This window comes from Labeo rohita, chromosome 13 (genome assembly GCF_022985175.1).
Source record: "Labeo rohita strain BAU-BD-2019 chromosome 13, IGBB_LRoh.1.0, whole genome shotgun sequence".
In the NCBI taxonomy this organism is placed as follows: Eukaryota; Metazoa; Chordata; class Actinopteri; order Cypriniformes; family Cyprinidae; genus Labeo; species Labeo rohita.
The window spans coordinates 19,457,581-19,477,122 of record NC_066881.1 but is presented as its reverse complement, the minus strand read 5'-3'; the positions used below and the strand labels follow the sequence as shown (position 1 = coordinate 19,477,122).

At 35.9% G+C, this 19,542-nt stretch overlaps 1 protein-coding gene across 7 annotated transcripts in view; it reads left to right on the top strand.

The window, feature by feature from the left end:
* The window catches only part of kcnq5a (potassium voltage-gated channel, KQT-like subfamily, member 5a), a 145,542-nt gene that overhangs the window by 89,926 nt on the left and 36,074 nt on the right, over positions 1-19,542 (top strand). For all 7 annotated transcript variants that reach the window (XM_051125675.1, XM_051125681.1, XM_051125678.1 and 4 more), the window contains 4 exons: positions 9,368-9,458; positions 13,994-14,120; positions 16,628-16,803; positions 18,260-18,385. In XM_051125675.1, the coding sequence (XP_050981632.1) occupies positions 9,368-9,458; positions 13,994-14,120; positions 16,628-16,803; positions 18,260-18,385 (520 nt within the window). The remainder of the gene's footprint in view (positions 1-9,367; positions 9,459-13,993; positions 14,121-16,627; positions 16,804-18,259; positions 18,386-19,542) is intronic.

Below are 19,542 nucleotides of genomic sequence, written 5' to 3'. Positions count from 1 at the left end.
GATGTAGGTCATTTGTAAATTAATATTGATTGTAACAAACATCCTGAATAAAAATACAGTATATATATTTTTGTGGAAACGGTGGTCATGTTTTAAAGGATTCTTTGATAAATAGAAAATTCAAAAGATCAGCATCTTTACTGTGACTTTCCAATTTAATACGTTCTTAAAAAAATCATGTGCTGATATATATATATATATATTTCAAATAGCCCTTGAATTTTGAGCTTTTGAATTTATATATATGTATATATCATTAGATAGTCTATTTTGCTCACCAAAGCTGTTTATTTGATCAAAAATACAGAAAAATCAGTAATATTGTCAAATATTATTGCAATTTTAAATATGTTTTTTCTATTTAATATACTTTAAAATGTAATTTATTTCTGTGATGCAAAGTTGAATTTTCAGCATCATTACTTAAGTTATCAGTGTCACATGATCCTTCAGAAATTATTTAATATGTTGACTTATTATCAGTGCTGGAAACTGTTGTGCTGCTTTTTTTTAAATACCTTTTTCAGGATTCTTTGATGAATAAAAAAATAAAAAAGAACAGTATTTAAAAAAGAATAACAATGTAACAATGTAAGTCTTTACTATCATGTTTTTTTGGCAATTTAACACATCCTTGGTGAGTAAAAATATTAATTTACTTCAAAAAAAGAAAGAAAAAAAAATGTACGGACCCCCAAAATTTTGAACGGCAGTGCATTTTGTTACAAAACATTTTTATGCTGTTCTTTTTCATTTTTTATTCCTTAAAGAATCCTGAAAAAGTGTCACAGTAATTTATGTATATTAATCAGCACAACAGTTTCCAACATTTAAAATGTTTAAATAGAAAACTGTTATTTAGACTGCAATATTATTTCACAATATTACTATTTTTATGTATTTTAATCAAATAAATGCAGCTTTAATGAGCATTAAAAAATCTTTAAAAACTTTAAAAATTGTACTGATCCCAAACTTTTGAACTGCAGTGGCATTCGAATTTTCCATTGTATTACAAGATACGACAATGTGCAATATTCTGTTATAATTATCTCTTATACATATATTATATACACAACTCTGAAGTGCTGGAATAGATTCTGTGCAGGCAAACTGCTGTGAAATACATGAATATTTAAAAATCTTTTACAAGATGTACTTTTTGTTGGTCAGAGGTATGACAGTGAATATCTGTTCTGTCCTTTGAAGGTGGATCCCTGCTTTTCTCTTTCAAACACATCTCTATAGTTGTCCTCTTTCTTAAATCCTCAAATATGCTCAGCAGTTGCTGTCGGAAGGACAGTAGATCAAAGAAACTGATTCATGAAGCTTGATTCACAACGGTCGTACATGAATATAAACTAGTGTGTGCATTTCCTCTTGTTGTTGCGATGCTGTGTTTAAATTGATTTGAATATAAAACATCCAGCCTCACGCTGCTCTGTTGCAGCATGCAGCTGCATTAAAACTTCTCTCAAACCTTAGCAAGCTATTATTAGGCTTCATCTTTGATCAGCTCTGCACACTGCCACCTCAAATAGCCGTATAGTCTGTTTGGTGGCAGTTAACGAAGTTAATTAAAAATCCCTAGTGCAATTTGAGAACAATTAAACTCCAACAAACCCGTCTTCTCCTGCCAGATCCTAAGCATACGCCTGACTGGCCTGTGTTCTTTTTATAGTGCATCCACGGCTGCACTATATTGATGTTCCTCCATTATTCTGGTTTTGTTCTAAATCCCCAACCCGAGTTTAAAACTTCTACAATTAGTTCAGCCTGAACTACTTACAACAGTCTGTTTAAAACTGAACAGATTTCTTTTTTGAAAATCTCCACTTGACTTCAAAGAGTTCTAACTGTAAGAATAGAATAGAATGTTCAGCATTCAAGAAACAAGAGTGATGAGGTCATTGTTTGTTGAATTGTGCTTTGGTCCTCTGTCTTGTATCTATTTGCATACTGAACTGTGATTGGTCTTGAATAGTACAGTGATTATACAAACTCTTCTGAGCAGCTGACAGAAAACAAGACATGTTGCAGTTGCAAGCACTTGCGTTTCCCTCAGGAAAAGAAAATCCATTTGCTCTCTGAATTGCTTGTGGCTTGTATGCTAGTGTGCTAGTTTTGAGAGTTTTCAAATGGAACGGTTTGGTGTCGGGTTGAGATAACAAAATTAAGCTGTGTCAAGACCTATCTGAGTTTTAAAGTGAATCGTGTGGTTGCACACGATGCACTAATGGTCAGTTTTCACTAGCTGCCTCAGCTGGACTCTATGGCAAGTTTTCATTCTCGTGACTGGCTTCACTGAACCTGGAACAGCCACATGCAGTGTTAGATGACAGCCCTAATTAGTCATGACAGGCCTGCGTTCAGCCAGCCAGAGGAATGTTCAGGAACGCAGTAGACTGAAAAAAACATCTTTAATTTTGCACAAATATGCACACTTATAATGTCCTCTTATCAAATAAACACAAGCACATACTTTGACACATCAGCAATACAAGCATTTTCCCCTAACTCTGTCTGCTGCTGATCCATCATCCTTTCTTACTTTCACATGCAAACTCTGGATTTGTGATTAAGAAGCAATTCTCTGTCAATCACTGAACACATCCAGGGCGCTAGTATGGTCCTGCTGTTCCAGTTTTGTCAGTCAAACTCTATGACTTCAGCTGTTTCTTTAATGTTTTGTTACTCCAAGAATACCTGACTGAATCTGAATCTATCATTAGACTGTGATATCGCTGTCAGGCCTGCGAATAATAACATTCAGACTCCTGTGTAACCTGTGTAAAGTCCATTTGATTGTGGAAGCATCCTCATAAGATGATGTCGATCAACAGCCAGTGGCTTTCATAATGTCAGGGCTGCGCAGGGATATTCAGTGCCATCTCCTGATTGTGTGTTATTGCTGTCATTAACCCTGGGCCCGTTTGAGGCTCTGGTCAGAGGTCTGAGTTGTGTTTTGCGCTCTGTTCCAGCTGCAGTGGAAACAGCAGCCAGTGTCCAGACCTTCCTGTTCAGATGGAGAACCATTAGAAGCTCAAGCCAAATCAGAGCCAGATGTCCACAGGCTATTTGTACAAGCCATTCAATAATTCACAGAGCAGCCATTATAACTCAGGCTGTATTGTGTTGTGGATGCTGGATTACTCATGCTATATTTTATATTAATCCAATGGAAAATGAATTATCGTATTCATCTTGTCAGGAACGCAAACACTGACCTCTAAACCAGCCAACTGTCTGAAACAAGAAACATCCCAACACAGTCCTGTCTCTTCTCTTCTCTTCTCTTCTCTTCTCTTCTCTTCTCTTCTCTTCTCTTCTCTTCTCTTCTCTTCTCTTCTCTTCATGAAGTTATTAGCATAGTATGCCCATCTAATCTTCCAATTAATATGCAAGTATAAATACAGCATCTTACAACTTCCGTTGTTAGTACTTTCGCCATCCCTCCTCCTCCTCAGTCTCCTCCTTTTATGCATATTTATTTATTTATCCTTCTGTCAGTAGAAGGGCTGTCGGAGCTCGAGTAGAATATAGTCTCTCTGAACCCTCCATTGCAGACGTCAAGCAAAATCTGTTTACCACTAATGTTAAGATTATATGAGCACACAAACTCATCAATTGGTTCTTTGTGCATCTTCTCTTGCATTTAGTATCTTGCATATTCTCTACTTGCATCTACACTGTAAAAAAAAAAAAAAAAAATTGTTGAGTCAGCTTAAAATAATTTGTTACCCTGCTGCCTTAAAATTTTAAGTTCAGTCAACTAAAATAAGTTTATTCAACTTGAAATGTTAAGTTGTACAAAGTAACAACTTAGATATTTGTGTTTGCTAAACTTAACAGATGGGTAAGTAACCCAGCTGCCTTAAAATTTTAAGTTGATTCAACTAAAATATCTAAGTTGTCACTTAGTATAATTTAACATTTCAAGTTGAATAAACTTTTTTTTGAGTTGACTGAACTTAAAATTTTAAGGCAGCCAGGTTACAAATTATTTTAAGTTCACTCAACAAATTGTTTTTTACAGTGTACTTGCATCTTCTTTTTTCAAATTCTGTGCATCTTCTCTACTTGCATCTTGCACTTTCTGTTCTTGCATCTTTTCTTCTCAAATTCTTTTCTCAAGTCTCTTCTTGCAATTTTGTGCATCTTCTCTACTTGCATTTTGCATCTTGCATCTTCTCTACTTGTATCTACTTGCATGTTGTATTTTCTGTTCTTGCATATTCTCTTCTCTCATCTTCTCTTCTCAAATTCTTTTCTCAAGTCTCTTGCATTTTTGTGCATCTTCTCCACTTGCATTTAGCATCTTGCATCTTCTCTACATGCATCTTGCATTGTCTGTCCTTGCATTTTCTCTTCTCTTGCATCTTTTCTTCTCAAATTCTTTTCTCAAGTTTCTTGTATCTTTGTGCATCATCTACTTGCATTTAGCATCTTGCATCTTCTCTACTTGCATCTACTTGCATCTTGCATCTTCTCTTCTCTTCTTGCGTCTTCTCAAATTCTTTTCTCAAGTCTCTTGCATCATTGTGCATCTTCTCTACTTGCATCTATTTGCATCTTGCATTTTCTGTTCTTGCATCCTCTCTTCTTGCATCATCTTCTCTCAAATTCTTTTCTCAGGTCTCCTCTTGCGTCTTTGTGCATCTTGTCTACTTGCATTTAGCATCTTGTATCTTCTCTTCTTGCATCTTCTCAAATTCTTTTCTCAAGTCTCTTCTTGCATCTTTGTGGATCTTGTGGTATTGTCTTCATGTCTCTTCACACACACTCTACTTGCATCTTCTCTACTTGCATTTCGCATTTTCTGTTTTTGCATCCTTTCTTTGTGCCTCTTTTCTTCTCATGCCTTTCATTCTCACATTTTCTTGCATTTCCTTGCATCTTCTGTTCTTGCATTTTGTCTTCACATATTCTTAGATTTTCTCGTCTTGCATCTCATCTCATATCTTGCATCTCCTTTTTGTGCACATTATCTTTTATCTTTTCTCTACTTGTATCTCTTCTCACATCTTCCATTTCTTCTCGTATCTTGTTGCATTATCTCACATAATTTCCTCTTTGATTCTCCTCTCATTTTTCATCTCATTTCTTCTTATAAATTATAGTTTCTTCTCATCTCATCCCATCTTTTCACCTAATCTCATCATGCTTCTTTTTTCTTTTCTATTCGCATCTCATCTAATGTCCTAGTTGCTTTCTTCAACAGTCTTATTAAATGCTGTTCTTGACATAGGTTGATCGTGTGTATTTGGTATGCTAGACAGCAACAACGCCCTCTACCGTGTCATGTTTGATCAAACGGTACACACTGCAGGTGGCCCGGCTCATGCGGGAAAGATTTGAAATTTCAAATCCGAGCATGTCATCATTGTCTGTCTGAATGCTCCTCAAACCCCTCAGAGTCAAAACAGCAAAGAAAACAACACAATCTCAGACAGTTACACACACACACACAGGCAAACCGAAACAGGTGTTCAACCCACTATATGCTACTGTAACCTTTGCAATGCAAAGCAGCAATACGGCTAAACTGCAAGTTGACATTTGCATTTAGACACTCTCTTGCACATTTACACGCACAGACCACTGAACTGGTAGGTGGTGCTGTGTTTTGTCTTGCTGGTGGAAAGAGGTCCCTGGGGTTCAGAGCTTTGAAAGCTCAGATGTCTGAGTCTGTGGGAGCCTGGCGTGTGACCACACGGCCCTGAATGCTAAAAGACACATTGTCTGGCCCAGCGCTGGTACCTGCAGCTGTTTGTTCAAAAAAAGTCATTTCTTCCTGGTCCAGTATTTTTATTTCCCCCCACATGTGAGTGTGAGAGACCCCTCAAATAGCTCTGAAAAATGTGCCTGGGTGCACATATAATGCAAAAGTCTGGGATTGCTTTCATTTACGCTTGAATGCTTTGACATATCTTTATTTAAGCAAATTTTCTCTTGCACTCAGACTGATTTTACCAAGTTGTGGAGGTGATGCAGCTTGAGTCTTGCTGTAATTAAAGCAAATTGGGTTCAAACTAAATAAGAAATATGATTGCAAACAAAAAAGAGTGCTACAAAAATTGTGTTTCACTGCTACTGTTTTGTGTGTCTATTGGGTTACAGTAATGACTGTAGCAGAAGCTTTTTCTTAGACTTATTGTGTGTGTGTGCATTTGTCCGTATGCATGTTTAAATGCAATAAACATGTTCTAGTTGAATAGCACGACACCCGTTTGAGCGTAATGGTTGTGGTCTGCTGTTACCACCAGGATATGGAAAGCGCTATATCCTGCAATGACTCATAAACTCTGTCACGATCTAGTCTTTGGGGATTGTGATACTATGGAGTGTTATGAGATTCACAGAAGCCCTCACACTAACTAAAAGAGTCTGGTTTGTGTGGGTGTGCATGTGTTAGCCAAGCACTAAAAGGGTGAGGAGTAGGTCAGACAGACTGTGTCTCACTGACAAAAAGAGAAAGAAAGACAGAGGAACAGGTGAGGGCTGTCAGCACGACTGTGAGAACAGCTGTTAACACAGTTACATACAAATGCCACAACTAGTGTGTCAATGATCACAGACAGATACACAGCTAGTAAATAAACACCTCTCAAAATCTTTACACATCAGCTTTCATTTTGAGAGAGAATGATGCTCAGTTAGGCCTATTTAGCAGTGTTGTTAATTATGTTTCTAATTATATGTCTGTAATAATAATAGAAGGATCTTTCAAAAATGTAGGGAAATAGATAGACTTCTGTGTCTTGTCATACCTTGAAAAGGACCTATCATGGATAACAAGATTTGTCTTGCTCTTTAGAAATGAAAGTGTACAGCTTGAACATGTAAATTCAAATAAAAATCTACAATGTGCTTCAAAAATTTGGGGTCAGTAAAAAGAGTTATATTGTAAAATATTATTACTATTAAAATAATAATACATTTTGTATTAGAAAATATTTTGCCTATTATAGCAAAGCTGAATTTTTAGCAACCACTACTCCAGTCTTTGGTGTCAAATGATCCTTCAGAAATCATTCTAAAATGCTGATTTGGTGCTCAAGAAATGTGTTTTTTTTTTAATGATTTTCAACATTATCAATGTTGAACAATGTTGAAAACAGTTGTGCTTAATATTTTTGTTGAACCCGTTATTTATTTTTTCCCAAGATTCTTAGATGAATAGAAATTTCAAAGGAACAGCATTTTTTTGAAATAATAGAACTTTTGTAACTATGTAAAATCTTTCACCTTTGATCTTTTTAATGCATCCTTGATAAATTAATATATATATACACTACCAGTCAAAAGTTTTTGAACAGTAAGATTTTTAATGTTTTTTAAAGAATTCTTTTCTGCTCACCTAACCTACATTTATTTATTTGATCCAAAATACAGCAAAATCAGTAGTATTTTGAAATATTTTACTATTTCAAATATCTGCTTTCTATTTGAATATATTTTAGAATGTAATTTATTCCTGTGATCAAAGCTACATTTTCAGCATCATTACTCTAGTCTTTAGTGTCACATGAACCTTCAGAAATCATTCTAATATGCTGATTTGCTGTTCAAGAAACATTTTGTATTATTATTATTATTATTATTATTATTATCAATATTTAAAACAGTTGAGTGCATTTTTAAAAAAATTTGATGATTAGAAAGATCCATAGATCTAGCATTTGTCTGAAATAAAAACTTTTGTAACATTATACACAATACAATTCAGAAGCTTGGAAGTAGTATTTTTTTTTCTTTGGGAAAAAATTATAGAAATGAATGCATTTGTTTAGATGCTTTAAATTGATCAAAAGTGATAAACACATTTATAGTGTTACGAAAGATTTCTATTTCAGATAAATGCTGAACATTCTATTCATCAAAGAAACCTGAAAAAAATTCTACTCAGCTGTTTTCAACATAATAATAATAATAACAAATATTTTTGAGCAGCAAATCAGAATATTAGAATGATTTCAGAAGGATACTAGTGATACTAAAAATGCTAAAAATTCAGCTTTGAAATCACAGGAATAAATTACATTTTAAAATATATTTAAATAGAAAACAGATATTTTAAATAGTAAAAAAAATATATATATATTTCAAAATGTTACTGTTTTTGCTGTACTTTGGATCAAATAAATTCAGGCTTGGTGAGCAGAAGAGACTTCTTTAGAAAATCTTGCTGAATAGAAAGTGCTGTTATCTCTTGGTTAGTGCATTTACCTTGCATCAACCCCCAAACAACGTCTTTGTTTTTTCAAACAATAGTATACTTCATTATTTTATGCTGTTTCATATAAAATGCTGTTTTTGAAAGGCTATGAGTTTAGAGAGCAAACGCAGCAAAAAGCTCTGCACTGAAACCTACTTGAACTTACTATTATGCTATGCAGCATGACATTGATTATGCTCAAAGTAAGAATTAACTGCTAATATGGGTACATGTGTATATAGGTGCTGATAAAAAGCTGCTTTTACTGGCAAAACAGGCCTAAGGGTCAGAGCGAGAGGGTGGGAAATGGTCATGTGAACAACTTTGGTGCAGGAAACCAATTATAAGATGGGAAAAGAGATAATAATAATGTACTAAATTATAGAATATGCTTCCTTTCAATTAAGAGGGAGGTTGAGGCAAAGGGTAGAATACAGAAGGCAGTGCTGAATGTAAAAAACAGGCTCCCAGACACAATGTATTTACAGGAAACATAAGGACAGCAGTTGCTGGAAGACACAGTGATGTCTGCTAGTTCACTCAGACAGCATACGGCTGCACGTCTCGCACAGCTGCATCTGCTTCTGAAAATGAAGAGTCCATCTCTGTTCTCCACCTCAGGCCAGTGTTCTTAATGGCCTGTTTATACAGGACGAGAGCAAAAGAGAGAGAGAGGAAACGGGACAGATACGGCATGCTGCACCAGAGGGACCGCAGGAGAAACATGTACTGTATGTTCCTGTAAATAGCTCTAAGACAATAGCAGAGAGCCAGAGGGTGTGCGAGAGTGTGTGTGTGTGTGTGCAGTGTGTGCGGTTATACACACATCCAAAAAAGTGATGCTGAAAGTGATGATTTGTTAGGGAAGTTCCTTGTGTGAGTGCCATTCACGTACAAAAACTGTTGCTAAAAGAGCTGTAGTAAAACACCACCAAATTCGATTGCGATCTAATGTCACTCTGAAAGCTCCCAGATTTAGTTGATGTTCTTTCTCAGGGTCCGTCCTGAGGATTTGTTAAGGTGCTTTCACATCAGAAAACAAAGAAACCAAAGAGTTTCGTCTCTCAGTTGCTCAGGTGAAGTCACACAGAACAGGATACAGTTACTTCAGCTGTATGACTAATGCTTTTCTTTTTTGTTTCCTGGCAGGTTCACCTTGGTGTTTGGCTGTCTGGTTCTCTCTGTGTTCTCCACAATCCCTGCTCATATGGACCTCTCTAATCACTGTCTCCTTATACTGGTGAGACACAACTCTTTACACTTAAGCTCTTATTCTGAGAGAGTATGATGCCCAGTTAGGCCTTTCAGCAGTTGCGTTGTTACATTCATAATTATACAAACAATTACAAAACTAAAGAGACGTTTGAGCCTTCTCATACCTCTCAAAGGGACATATCATGGATAAACAGATTTGTTTTGCTCTTTAGAAATTAAAACCAGATTGCTGGGGTAAACAGGATTGCCAATCATAACTGAGCTATCAAGTCTAATTTACATACATTTAAATTCAAATAAAAATTAAATTTACAATGCGCTTCAAAAATTTGTGGTTGGTATATTTATTTAAACCTTTAACTGTCACCGTCCGCTCTGTGGGACGCCTAAGTTTACTTCACCATATTACAAATAATTCTAATCTAATCATGACAACTAAATATCATTGGGAACTTTTGTGTTACAAATTATGTAGGAAAAATAATAGATTAATTTATGACAAGAGTGCACCTCAAAAATCTACATCATAACAGGAATTCTGACCTTTGTCACAAAAAGACTTTCTTCGTTGCCTTTTTCCCTATCTCGCAATGGAAATCTTAAGAAATTATATATCAGCTGAAAACTTAAAATCTCAAAATTCATCCTTTGAAAACCATTTTAAAATCAGACAATGCATTACCATTGAAATTGTACATCAAAATGTTTTCGTTCATGAATTATAAAAATGTAACTTTGGATGCATTTTCATGTCTATGTTAAAAATAGGGCGTGACAGTTAAAGGGTTAATGTTTTTAAAAGAAGTCTCTTATGCTCACCAAGGCTGAATTTGTTTCAAAAATACAGTAAAAACACACTCTTAAAAATGTGGGGTTAAAAACAACCCAATTTGGGTTATTTGGCAATCCAGCACTGGGTAAATATTGAACAAAACACATGTTGGGTTATTTTTACCCAGCTGGTTGGGTTAAATGTTTTACCAAACATGCTGGGTTATTTTATTTAAGTCAACTATTGTTTCAAAATTATCAAATTGCTGGCTTAAAATGCACTGGAACTTACAAAAATCACACACAGAATTACTAGAGGCAACAGTAATAATCAAACGATGAACATTTATTATTAAACAAGAACACGTGGACAAAATACAAAACAAATTGAATTTATTTTGGTGAATGCAGACAAAGAATATAGAATACCCATTCAGCATGGTTTAAACAAAATACATACATTTAAACTCGTTTAACAAGCATTTTAGACATAAAAAATGGAACATTTAAAAGTAGCATTTTAATTTTAGTGTTTTCAACCGTTGTCTGTAATCGCTTTTTACTGAAATAGCGCTAATTCTCGTGCCGGTGTGTTGCCAAAGTATGAGCCGTGAAGGGCCGCTGTTTGCCGGTGTAACTGTGAACTTCAGACCGTGGCTTCGCATTTTACTCGCAGCTGAAAGATGCCATCACTGACTCCAAAACCAGCTCATAAACAAACAGTACTGACATCAAAAAAACATATTTTGACATCAAATCAAATTAAACTCTGTACTATACCGAATAAAATCCATTTAAAATATATATAAAATATGCAAGGGAAAAGGCATTTCCATCGCTACCTAAAAAATATTAAAAATAACCTAATAAAATTACCTAACAAGTAGAACCCATCATTTTTTAGAGTGCAGTAATATTGTTAAGTATTATTATAGTTTAAAATAATAATACATTTTCTATTATAATATATTTTATCATATATAAAATGCAATTAAGCAGATTTTTTTAGCAATCATTGCTTCAGGCTTTGGACATTTGGACATTTGCTTGAAGAGTCGCTAAATAGCTATTTGGCTATTGGTTAATATTATCCTACATGGCATAAGTAATGTTAGTGGACTATTCAAACTTTGGGGTTATTTTAAAATACATGTTTTGTTTGTTTTTCTTTTATTGAGTTATTGAGCAATAAACTTGCAAAAAAAAAATATTGGAAATGAGACTAAAGACTTTTACATTTATACACACAGTTTGTATTTTAAATAAATACTGTTCATTTGAACTTTCTGTTCATCAAAAAATGCTGAAAAATATGAGTTTCCATAAAGAAATATCAAGCAGCAACTGTTTTCAACATTAATAATAAGAAGAAATGGCTTCTTGAGCAAATCAGCATATTAGAACGATTTCTGAAAGATCATGTGACACTAAAGACTGGAGTAATGATGTTGAAAATTCATATTATCAGTATCAATAGTGTTAAAGTCATTGTTATAGTTATCGTTCTTGGTGTAAACAGTCCTTAAGACTGTGGTTATAGGGTCAGCAAAGGTCGTCAAGTCTCAAAACAAGGTCTCAGATATCAGTGTTGCTCTCTGATCTGGTGCTCCAAGATCCCTTCAAAAACTTCGTTCAGTACCTCACATTAAAAGGCGATCACTTGAATTAGGCCATTTGATACTTGTTGTATTATGCTGAGCTGGTTTCATCCTTTCACTGAGATGTTTTACTGGCTGATGGGATCCTCTCAGGTGACAACAGAAAGCAGCATGGTGCTTTTAGTGATTGAGCACCTCAGTCCCACCGGACTCTTGATGGAGCAGGCCAAGGTGTTCCTGTTTCAGTTAAAGAGGCGGTATTGAGAGATGTGCAGAGACTCTGAGCTGACCTGAAAGCAAGAGAGGATGGCGTCTACCCCACTGGTGGGAAAGCAGGACCTGCACAGCCTCCAGTATCAGATAGTACTCAGTATAAGCAAACCTTGTTGTGTCAAGCCGTGGGAAGCCCAGTTCGGCTGTCACGGTGCATCAGGACAGGACAGTTAAAAAGCTTATCCTAGGCTGCTTACCCCTCAGAGATGGGGCAGACATGAAATATGACCCGTGAAAAGGTTGATTAGTCTGTCAGCAGCTGCAAAGAGGACTTTTTATCAACAATTTTTCCTAAGACAGTCTAGTATTTCAATTTGTTTTTTTTGTTTTTTTTAGATTTTTAATGTTGCTTTTGCTCACCAAGCCTGCATTTATGTGATCCAAAATACAGCAAACAGTAACATTTTGAAATATTTGTACTATTTAAAATAAATGTTTTCTATTTATATATTTTAAAATGTAATTTATTCCTGTGATTTCAAAGCTGAATTTTTAGCATCATTACTCCAGTCACATGATCCTACAGAAATTCTACAAGACATTCTAATAATCTGATTTGCTGCTCAAAAAACATTTATTATTATTTATTATGTTGAAAACAGTTGAGTAGAATTTTTCCAGGTTTCATTGATGAATAGAAAGTTCAGAAGAGCAGCACAGAACTTTTTGATTATAAATCAAGATCTTAATCATCACTTTTGATTTAAAGCATCCTTGCTAAATAAAAGTATTACATTTCTATAAAAAAATTATACTGAATACAAGCTTTTGAATGTTATAGTGTATGATATTATAAAAGCTTTTTATTTCAGATAAATGCTGGTCTTTGGATCGTTCTGTTCATCAAAGAATCCTGAAAAAATATACTCAGCTGTTTTAAATATTGATGATAATAATAACATTAAATAAATATTTCTTGAACAGCAAATAATTTAAAAATTAAAAGCATATTAGAATGATTTCTGAAGGATTTTGTGACACTGAAGACTAAAGTAATTAAGGAAATGTAGCTTTGATCACAGGAATAAATTACATTTTAAAATATGTTTAAATAGAAAATAGTCATTTTAAAGTAATAAAAATATTTCTAAATGTTACTGTTGTTGCTGTACTTTGAATCAAATAAATGCAGGCTTGGTGAGCAGAAGAGACTTCTTTGTAAAACATGAAAAATCTTTTGACTGGTAGCATAAAATAAAAAATGAAATGAATATATTAAAATAAAAAACAGAAATGTCAATCAAGAAAATAGAAGTGTAAATATGAATAGACAGAAATGAATCAAAACCAAACCTCCTCTTCAAAACTTATTTTTATTTATTTAATTTTAATTTAATAAAATTTTGTATTTAATTTCAGTTTATTTCCTTCATTTTCAGGAACATATCCAAGTAAATCTTTGAAACAATGTTTATTTACTTGCTTATTTGCTTGACATTTTTTACCAACTTAATAGCTTGTTTTGTTTCCCACTACTTAAGAATTAGCGCCAGGTGATCCAAAATCATGAAAGTTTGAAATCTGATGACCAGATTGTAAGCACACTTTGCATCAGCAAGCAGTTTAATGTAAATGTGTGGTGTTTCTCTGGGAGCAGAGCAGTGTTAAAAAACTCTATGCAGATTGATGTTATAATCAGGTGAAACCCTCTGTGAACTCAACTGGGGTTTATCTAACAGTGCAATTAGCAGGCACCAGGAATGTGGCAATGATGAATTTGCTAAGAGGTTAATTATGTTAGTAGCTAGACATGACTGCAGCCTCCTGTGGTGAACCGGTGTGTGTGTGGGTACAGTAAGTCTATATACAATATATCCATGTCTAACTTAAGCTTTAATTAGCTTCCATATTGTATTAATTGTATGAAGTCGTGCACATAATGTCATGAAAGGTGTATGTGTGTATTTTTGTTTTCCAGGAGTTTGTGATGATTGTTGTGTTCGGTCTGGAGTACATCATACGCATCTGGTCGGCTGGATGCTGCTGTCGCTACAGGGGATGGCAAGGACGACTGCGCTTTGCAAGAAAACCATTCTGCGTCATCGGTAAGATAAAAAACGTGTTCTTTGAGTGTGCTCTCCACCCGTGTGTGTGTGTGTAGAGGGTGATGGATCTGCTGTGTTGGTGTGGATGTTGACGGATGCTCGATGGGCTAATGATAGCACCTCTGCCCCAAATCGATGACTGACTCAAACATACATAATGACTGTGAGAGTTCTCTTGTAATTCCCTCATGAGGAACAGACAATAACTAACCAATGAGAGATTATGGGCAATAACTAACCAGTGCTGTTTATATTTATTACACGTGGCGTATGTGGTGTTGTGTTGTATGAGGGTAATTTAGACTCCAGTATGAATATATCAGTGTGTTGTGTGTCACACACTGAACCTCATCTCCATTCATTAGGAGGTCGAGTTCCATCAGCATCCCATCAGCGCTGAGACTAACTCTGAATTATGAAACAGTGAGAAAGGGGAAACAATTTCCCCTCCCTGATCAACACATTTATTCAGCACATCCCATTTAGAAATTGTGTAAAGATCATTGCATATTTTATATGTACACCGGCCGACGCTTAATGAAGTGCACCGACTTTGTGACCACATTTTCTATTATTTCATCTTCTTGTAAACTAATATAAATGCGGTTGAGGTCAAAAGTTTACATAAACCTTGCAGAATCTGCAGAATAGTAATTATTTTACCAAAATAAGAGGGATCATACAAAATGCATGTTATTTTTTATTTAATACTGACCTGCTATTTCACATTAAAGACATTTACATATGAAGAGTTCAGATGCAAAACCAGCTAAATCCATCTGACGTATTTCTTTAAAATTAGCACTTCTTTCTGGCTACTTTGTATAGGTTTCTATGTAAGTACTGGCACTTCTGATTGGGCTGAGGCTGGAATTTAGCGAGTTTGAAGTAAAAGTATTTGATGGACGTATACTATGTGTCATTCACTCAGTATCATTATCTCATTTTTGACCGAGATGGCTTTTAGCTGGTTTTGCATCTGAACTCTTCATATAGTCCACAAGAGAAAGTAATAGTTGAATTTATAAAAATGACCCTGTTCAAAAGTTTACATATGCTTGGTTCTTAATAATGTGTTGTTACCTGAATGATCCACAGCTGTTTTTTGTTTTGTTTAGTGAAAACAATTCTTTGGTTTTTCAGCATTTTTGTGTATTTAAACCCTTTCCAGTAATGACTTTATGATTTTGAGCTCCATCTTTTCACACTGAGGACAACTGAGCGACTCATATGCAACTATTACAGAAGATTCAAATGCTCACCGATGCTCCAGAATGAAAAACGTTGCATTAAGAACTAGGGGTGTAAACTTTTGAAAAGAATGAAGATGTGTACATTTTTCAAATCTATTGTTTTCCCATGAGGGCAAAGCTGAATTTTTAGCATCCAGTTCTTCAGAAAATTATTTTAATAATAACATTAAAATGTGACATTATACGTAACATTCATGTAACATTCTAAATGTCTTTACTGTTAATTCTCATCATTTTTTTTCATTCTTACTGATATTAACATACAGTATCTTACTGACCATATATTTGAACTGTGGTCTAAATAAAAATGTTTTACACTGGATACAATCTGAGATTTGTAGCTTTAAACAAGGACATGCCAGTGCTGTCATACATCAAAACCAATTATGAAAAATTTAAAACCTTGAGCTGAAAGTTTGGTCATAAAACATTTTTATTAAGATTGTAATTCAAATGTACAAACAGCTTTTTTACAATTCACATTATTCCAAAACATGAAGAAAAAAAAAGAATGAAAAATGGTGCCAATTTCATGAATTTTTCAATTGCCACATTATAGTATGGCTTTTGTTCACAAGGACCATAAATCTGCTGCCTTCATTTCCATCTGCTTTTGCTCCTCAATGTTCCATTTTCACCTTGTAGCGACCTTCAAACTTTGTGAGATTCGTATTTCAAATAACAGACATTTAGGAGGCCACCTTCGGCACGTGTGACACGAGAACATTCTTATTTCAAACCTCAAGTGTAACGTTCAGCAGGAAAATATGACGGAGGTGATTTGAGTAAAGAACAATATTATCCCTGGTTAAGACACGCTGGGAGCTGGAGAGGTTTTTCTGTGTGCAGCGAAGGATTAGATATGCTGTTCTGTAAGGCTGTGGCTTCTCTGCTCTCTCTTGGCCCCTCTCTCTGTCTCTGATCTCAGGGAGAAAGACATAACAGACAAGTGAAACAGCCTAATTTTTTTTTTTTTTTAATCTTTCTTCCTGATGTCTTAGAGAACAACAGTAAGCTTTAGTTTAGGTAGATGGGCTCCGGTGCTCTTGAATCGTCTGGGTGGTCTTAGTCCATGTGATGCCAAAGTTAACTGTATTGTGATATTGTGAGATAAAGAGGGCTATGAGTCACTGATTCCATCTCCTAAATGACTATCTTCTATAATTATTTTTAATAAGTCAATCATAGTATTTCTATTGCTCTGTTGGTGTAAACATGTACAAATGATCCATATCTCTTGTGTTTGTGTTTCAGATATCATTGTGCTCATTGCATCCATCGCAGTGGTTTCAGCTGGTAGCCAGGGCAATATTTTTGCCACGTCTGCACTTCGCAGTCTGCGTTTTTTGCAGATCCTGCGCATGGTGCGTATGGACAGGCGAGGCGGTACCTGGAAACTGCTTGGATCTGTTGTCTACGCTCACAGCAAGGTATACTGAATGCTATTTACCGGCAAAAATGAGTAAATGAGCTCAGGTCATGACATTGCGTGTGAGTTTTCATGTCGAGGCAGACATGTGACCCCACAATCAACCTCTTTTTCCAGCACAGCTTGGACTGAAACTCCATCCACAGGCTGCAGCCAAACCACACGCTTCCTCAGTCCTCAGTTACCCACCATTTAGTGGAGAGATTAGGGGTCCCCGCAATGAATCATTGTGGTCGATATAATAGCAGAGTTACTTATTTCTATCTCCTTTCAGGCTTAAGCGTTTACATTTTCCTGACATCTCTGATCAAACTGAAAAAAACAGCTTAAACCAGCTTGGTTCGCTGGTCTTTGTGAGTTTAGTCTAGTTTAGCTGGCCCCAGACTGGCCCCTCCAGCTGATTTAGCTTGTTAACAAGCTGATCCCCCAACCTTACAACCTCTTTAAAATCAGAAACATTTGAATAAGATTAGTTCAAAACAAGTTTATCTGCACAGCACTTTTTACAATAATCAATGTTCCAGTGCGGTTAATAGAAAATAGAAGAAAAGGAAAGGAAAATGGTGCTTTTATTGTTGTTGTTGTTGTTTTTGCAGTTTCTTAATTGGTCTAGCTGGTTTTACACCTTGGCCATGCTGGTTTTATTTGGTTTATAGAGGACATTCCCTTTTACATGCTGTTTGCATATAAATGTTTCCTAGCATTGTGTGGACACAACCACCCTACAATGATAAAAATCTATTCATTCCTTCGCCTAGAAACCTAAACAGTCTCAATCATCAATATGTTTTGCTTTTCGGAGCAGTATGTTGTCATATTGTTTAGGCCCTGCCCACGACCACTGACGGACGGTCCCATATTATCATATTTCTGCCCTCAGCCAGTTGTATACTGTCCGCCATTTCCGACAACAGTGTCTCGTAAGCAATGCAGGTGTTTTGTAGTTGGATATAAAAGTGAACACAGGTCTTCATTTTCTCTCGACATCAAAGCCACTGAGGACGCAATGGATTAGTTTTGTTTTCAATGGTAACGCACCACTGAATATACAAAAACAGAAGGGAGGGGCGGGGTGAGCAGAGCTCATTATCATTTAAAGGGACATGCACCGAAATAGATAGCTGTGAACAGAGCTGTTTCTGACAAAGTAAAAAGTGTGTTGTTTTACACAACCATTGAGGAATTTTAACAAAAGTATGTTGCAGACATTTCACGAAGACCCTAAAGAATCATACCAACTTGTGGAAAATGGGCATCCAATGTTTCCTTTAAACTTATCTAACCTTGTCACCAAACTAGTCCCCCAGCCTGACCAGCTGACATGTGCCCAAAACCCATTTAAAACCATCCAGCTGAGACCAGCAAGCCATCTTAGGCTGGTCTAAGCTGTTGTTTTTGCAGGAAAGTTTCATATTTTTGTAGATTTTAATTTGTTGAATTTTTTTGTATTGTTTTAGGAGCTTGTGACCGCCTGGTACATTGGCTTCTTGGTACTGATCTTTTCTTCATTCTTGGTCTACTTGATGGAGAAAGACTTTAACAAACAGTTCGCCACCTACGCCGATGCTCTTTGGTGGGGTACGGTAAGTCTACTTTAAATGCCTTCCTTAAACATCATCCTTTCGCTCTTCCTTCCTCCTATTTTCCTTCAAAGGCCCACTGGAGTGCTTTGAAACGCATGTTGACGTAATTTCAACTGAAACAGGAAGAAAGGGTGGGACATATCAAGCAGCCCCACCCCCCTTTTTTAAATAGCCAATAGTGTTTTGTTGAAATCACAGTTTGGGCCAGAGCTGTTGAGCTCAGTAAAGCCACATTTGACAGCTTTGACAGCCACAATCTCATGCATATCGCTATAAAATATAGTATTACACTGTGTATTATTTGCGCATATAATCTGCTCCATGCTATCGTCTCTCTAGACCAAAGCAGACTGGACTGTGGTGGTCGCATGACACGATGCAAAACCAGACTTCTTTTGCCCCAATAGAAAGCATATGTACACCATTCACCATACAGAAAACACTAACTCTGTGAACAAGTGATGGATTTCAGCCACATCAAACAGCATCTACAGTATTTATAGTGTAGGGGGTGGGATGCTTTGGATTCTAGAGAGCATTTGATTGGACAGAAAGTTTAATGAGAAGCTGAACTGCAAAGCGATGTCATAAAATCGCTGGTATGTTGTGGCGGAAGTCAGAAACTGTTAAGTTTTGAAGGCTTATGTCTTGTAAATGCAAATTTTGTCATCATTTTGTCATCATTTTGGAGCACACTAGCTTATATATATAAGGCTAATATATTCATGCTAAAGGCCAAAAGCATGGGGACTTTAAATGTACACAAAACCTGCACATTCATATACACTCTATGTAAATTCCATCCCCCTCTGTCTGGTTTTAGGATGCTCAGTAATACGCATTGCCAGTGTTTCGCTGTATTTCATGCATTAGTCAATAAATGAGTTACAACCGTAGGCCTTGACAGGGTTTAGTTGTTGTGGTACACACAGCAGGACTGGTCATGGTTCCTCACCAGCTGACTTAACAAATCAATGCATGTAATTTCCTGCTCCTACCAAGCACAAACAGAGCCGTTCCGAGGAGATGTGGGGTCAGTTGAGGGTATGGTCTTCTGCTGTAGAGATCAGATGCAGAGACGAACCAGCGGTGGGCCAATATTATGCTGCCACACGGTATTTACACTGGGTTGAGCCCAAGCCAGCGTCTGGAGCTGA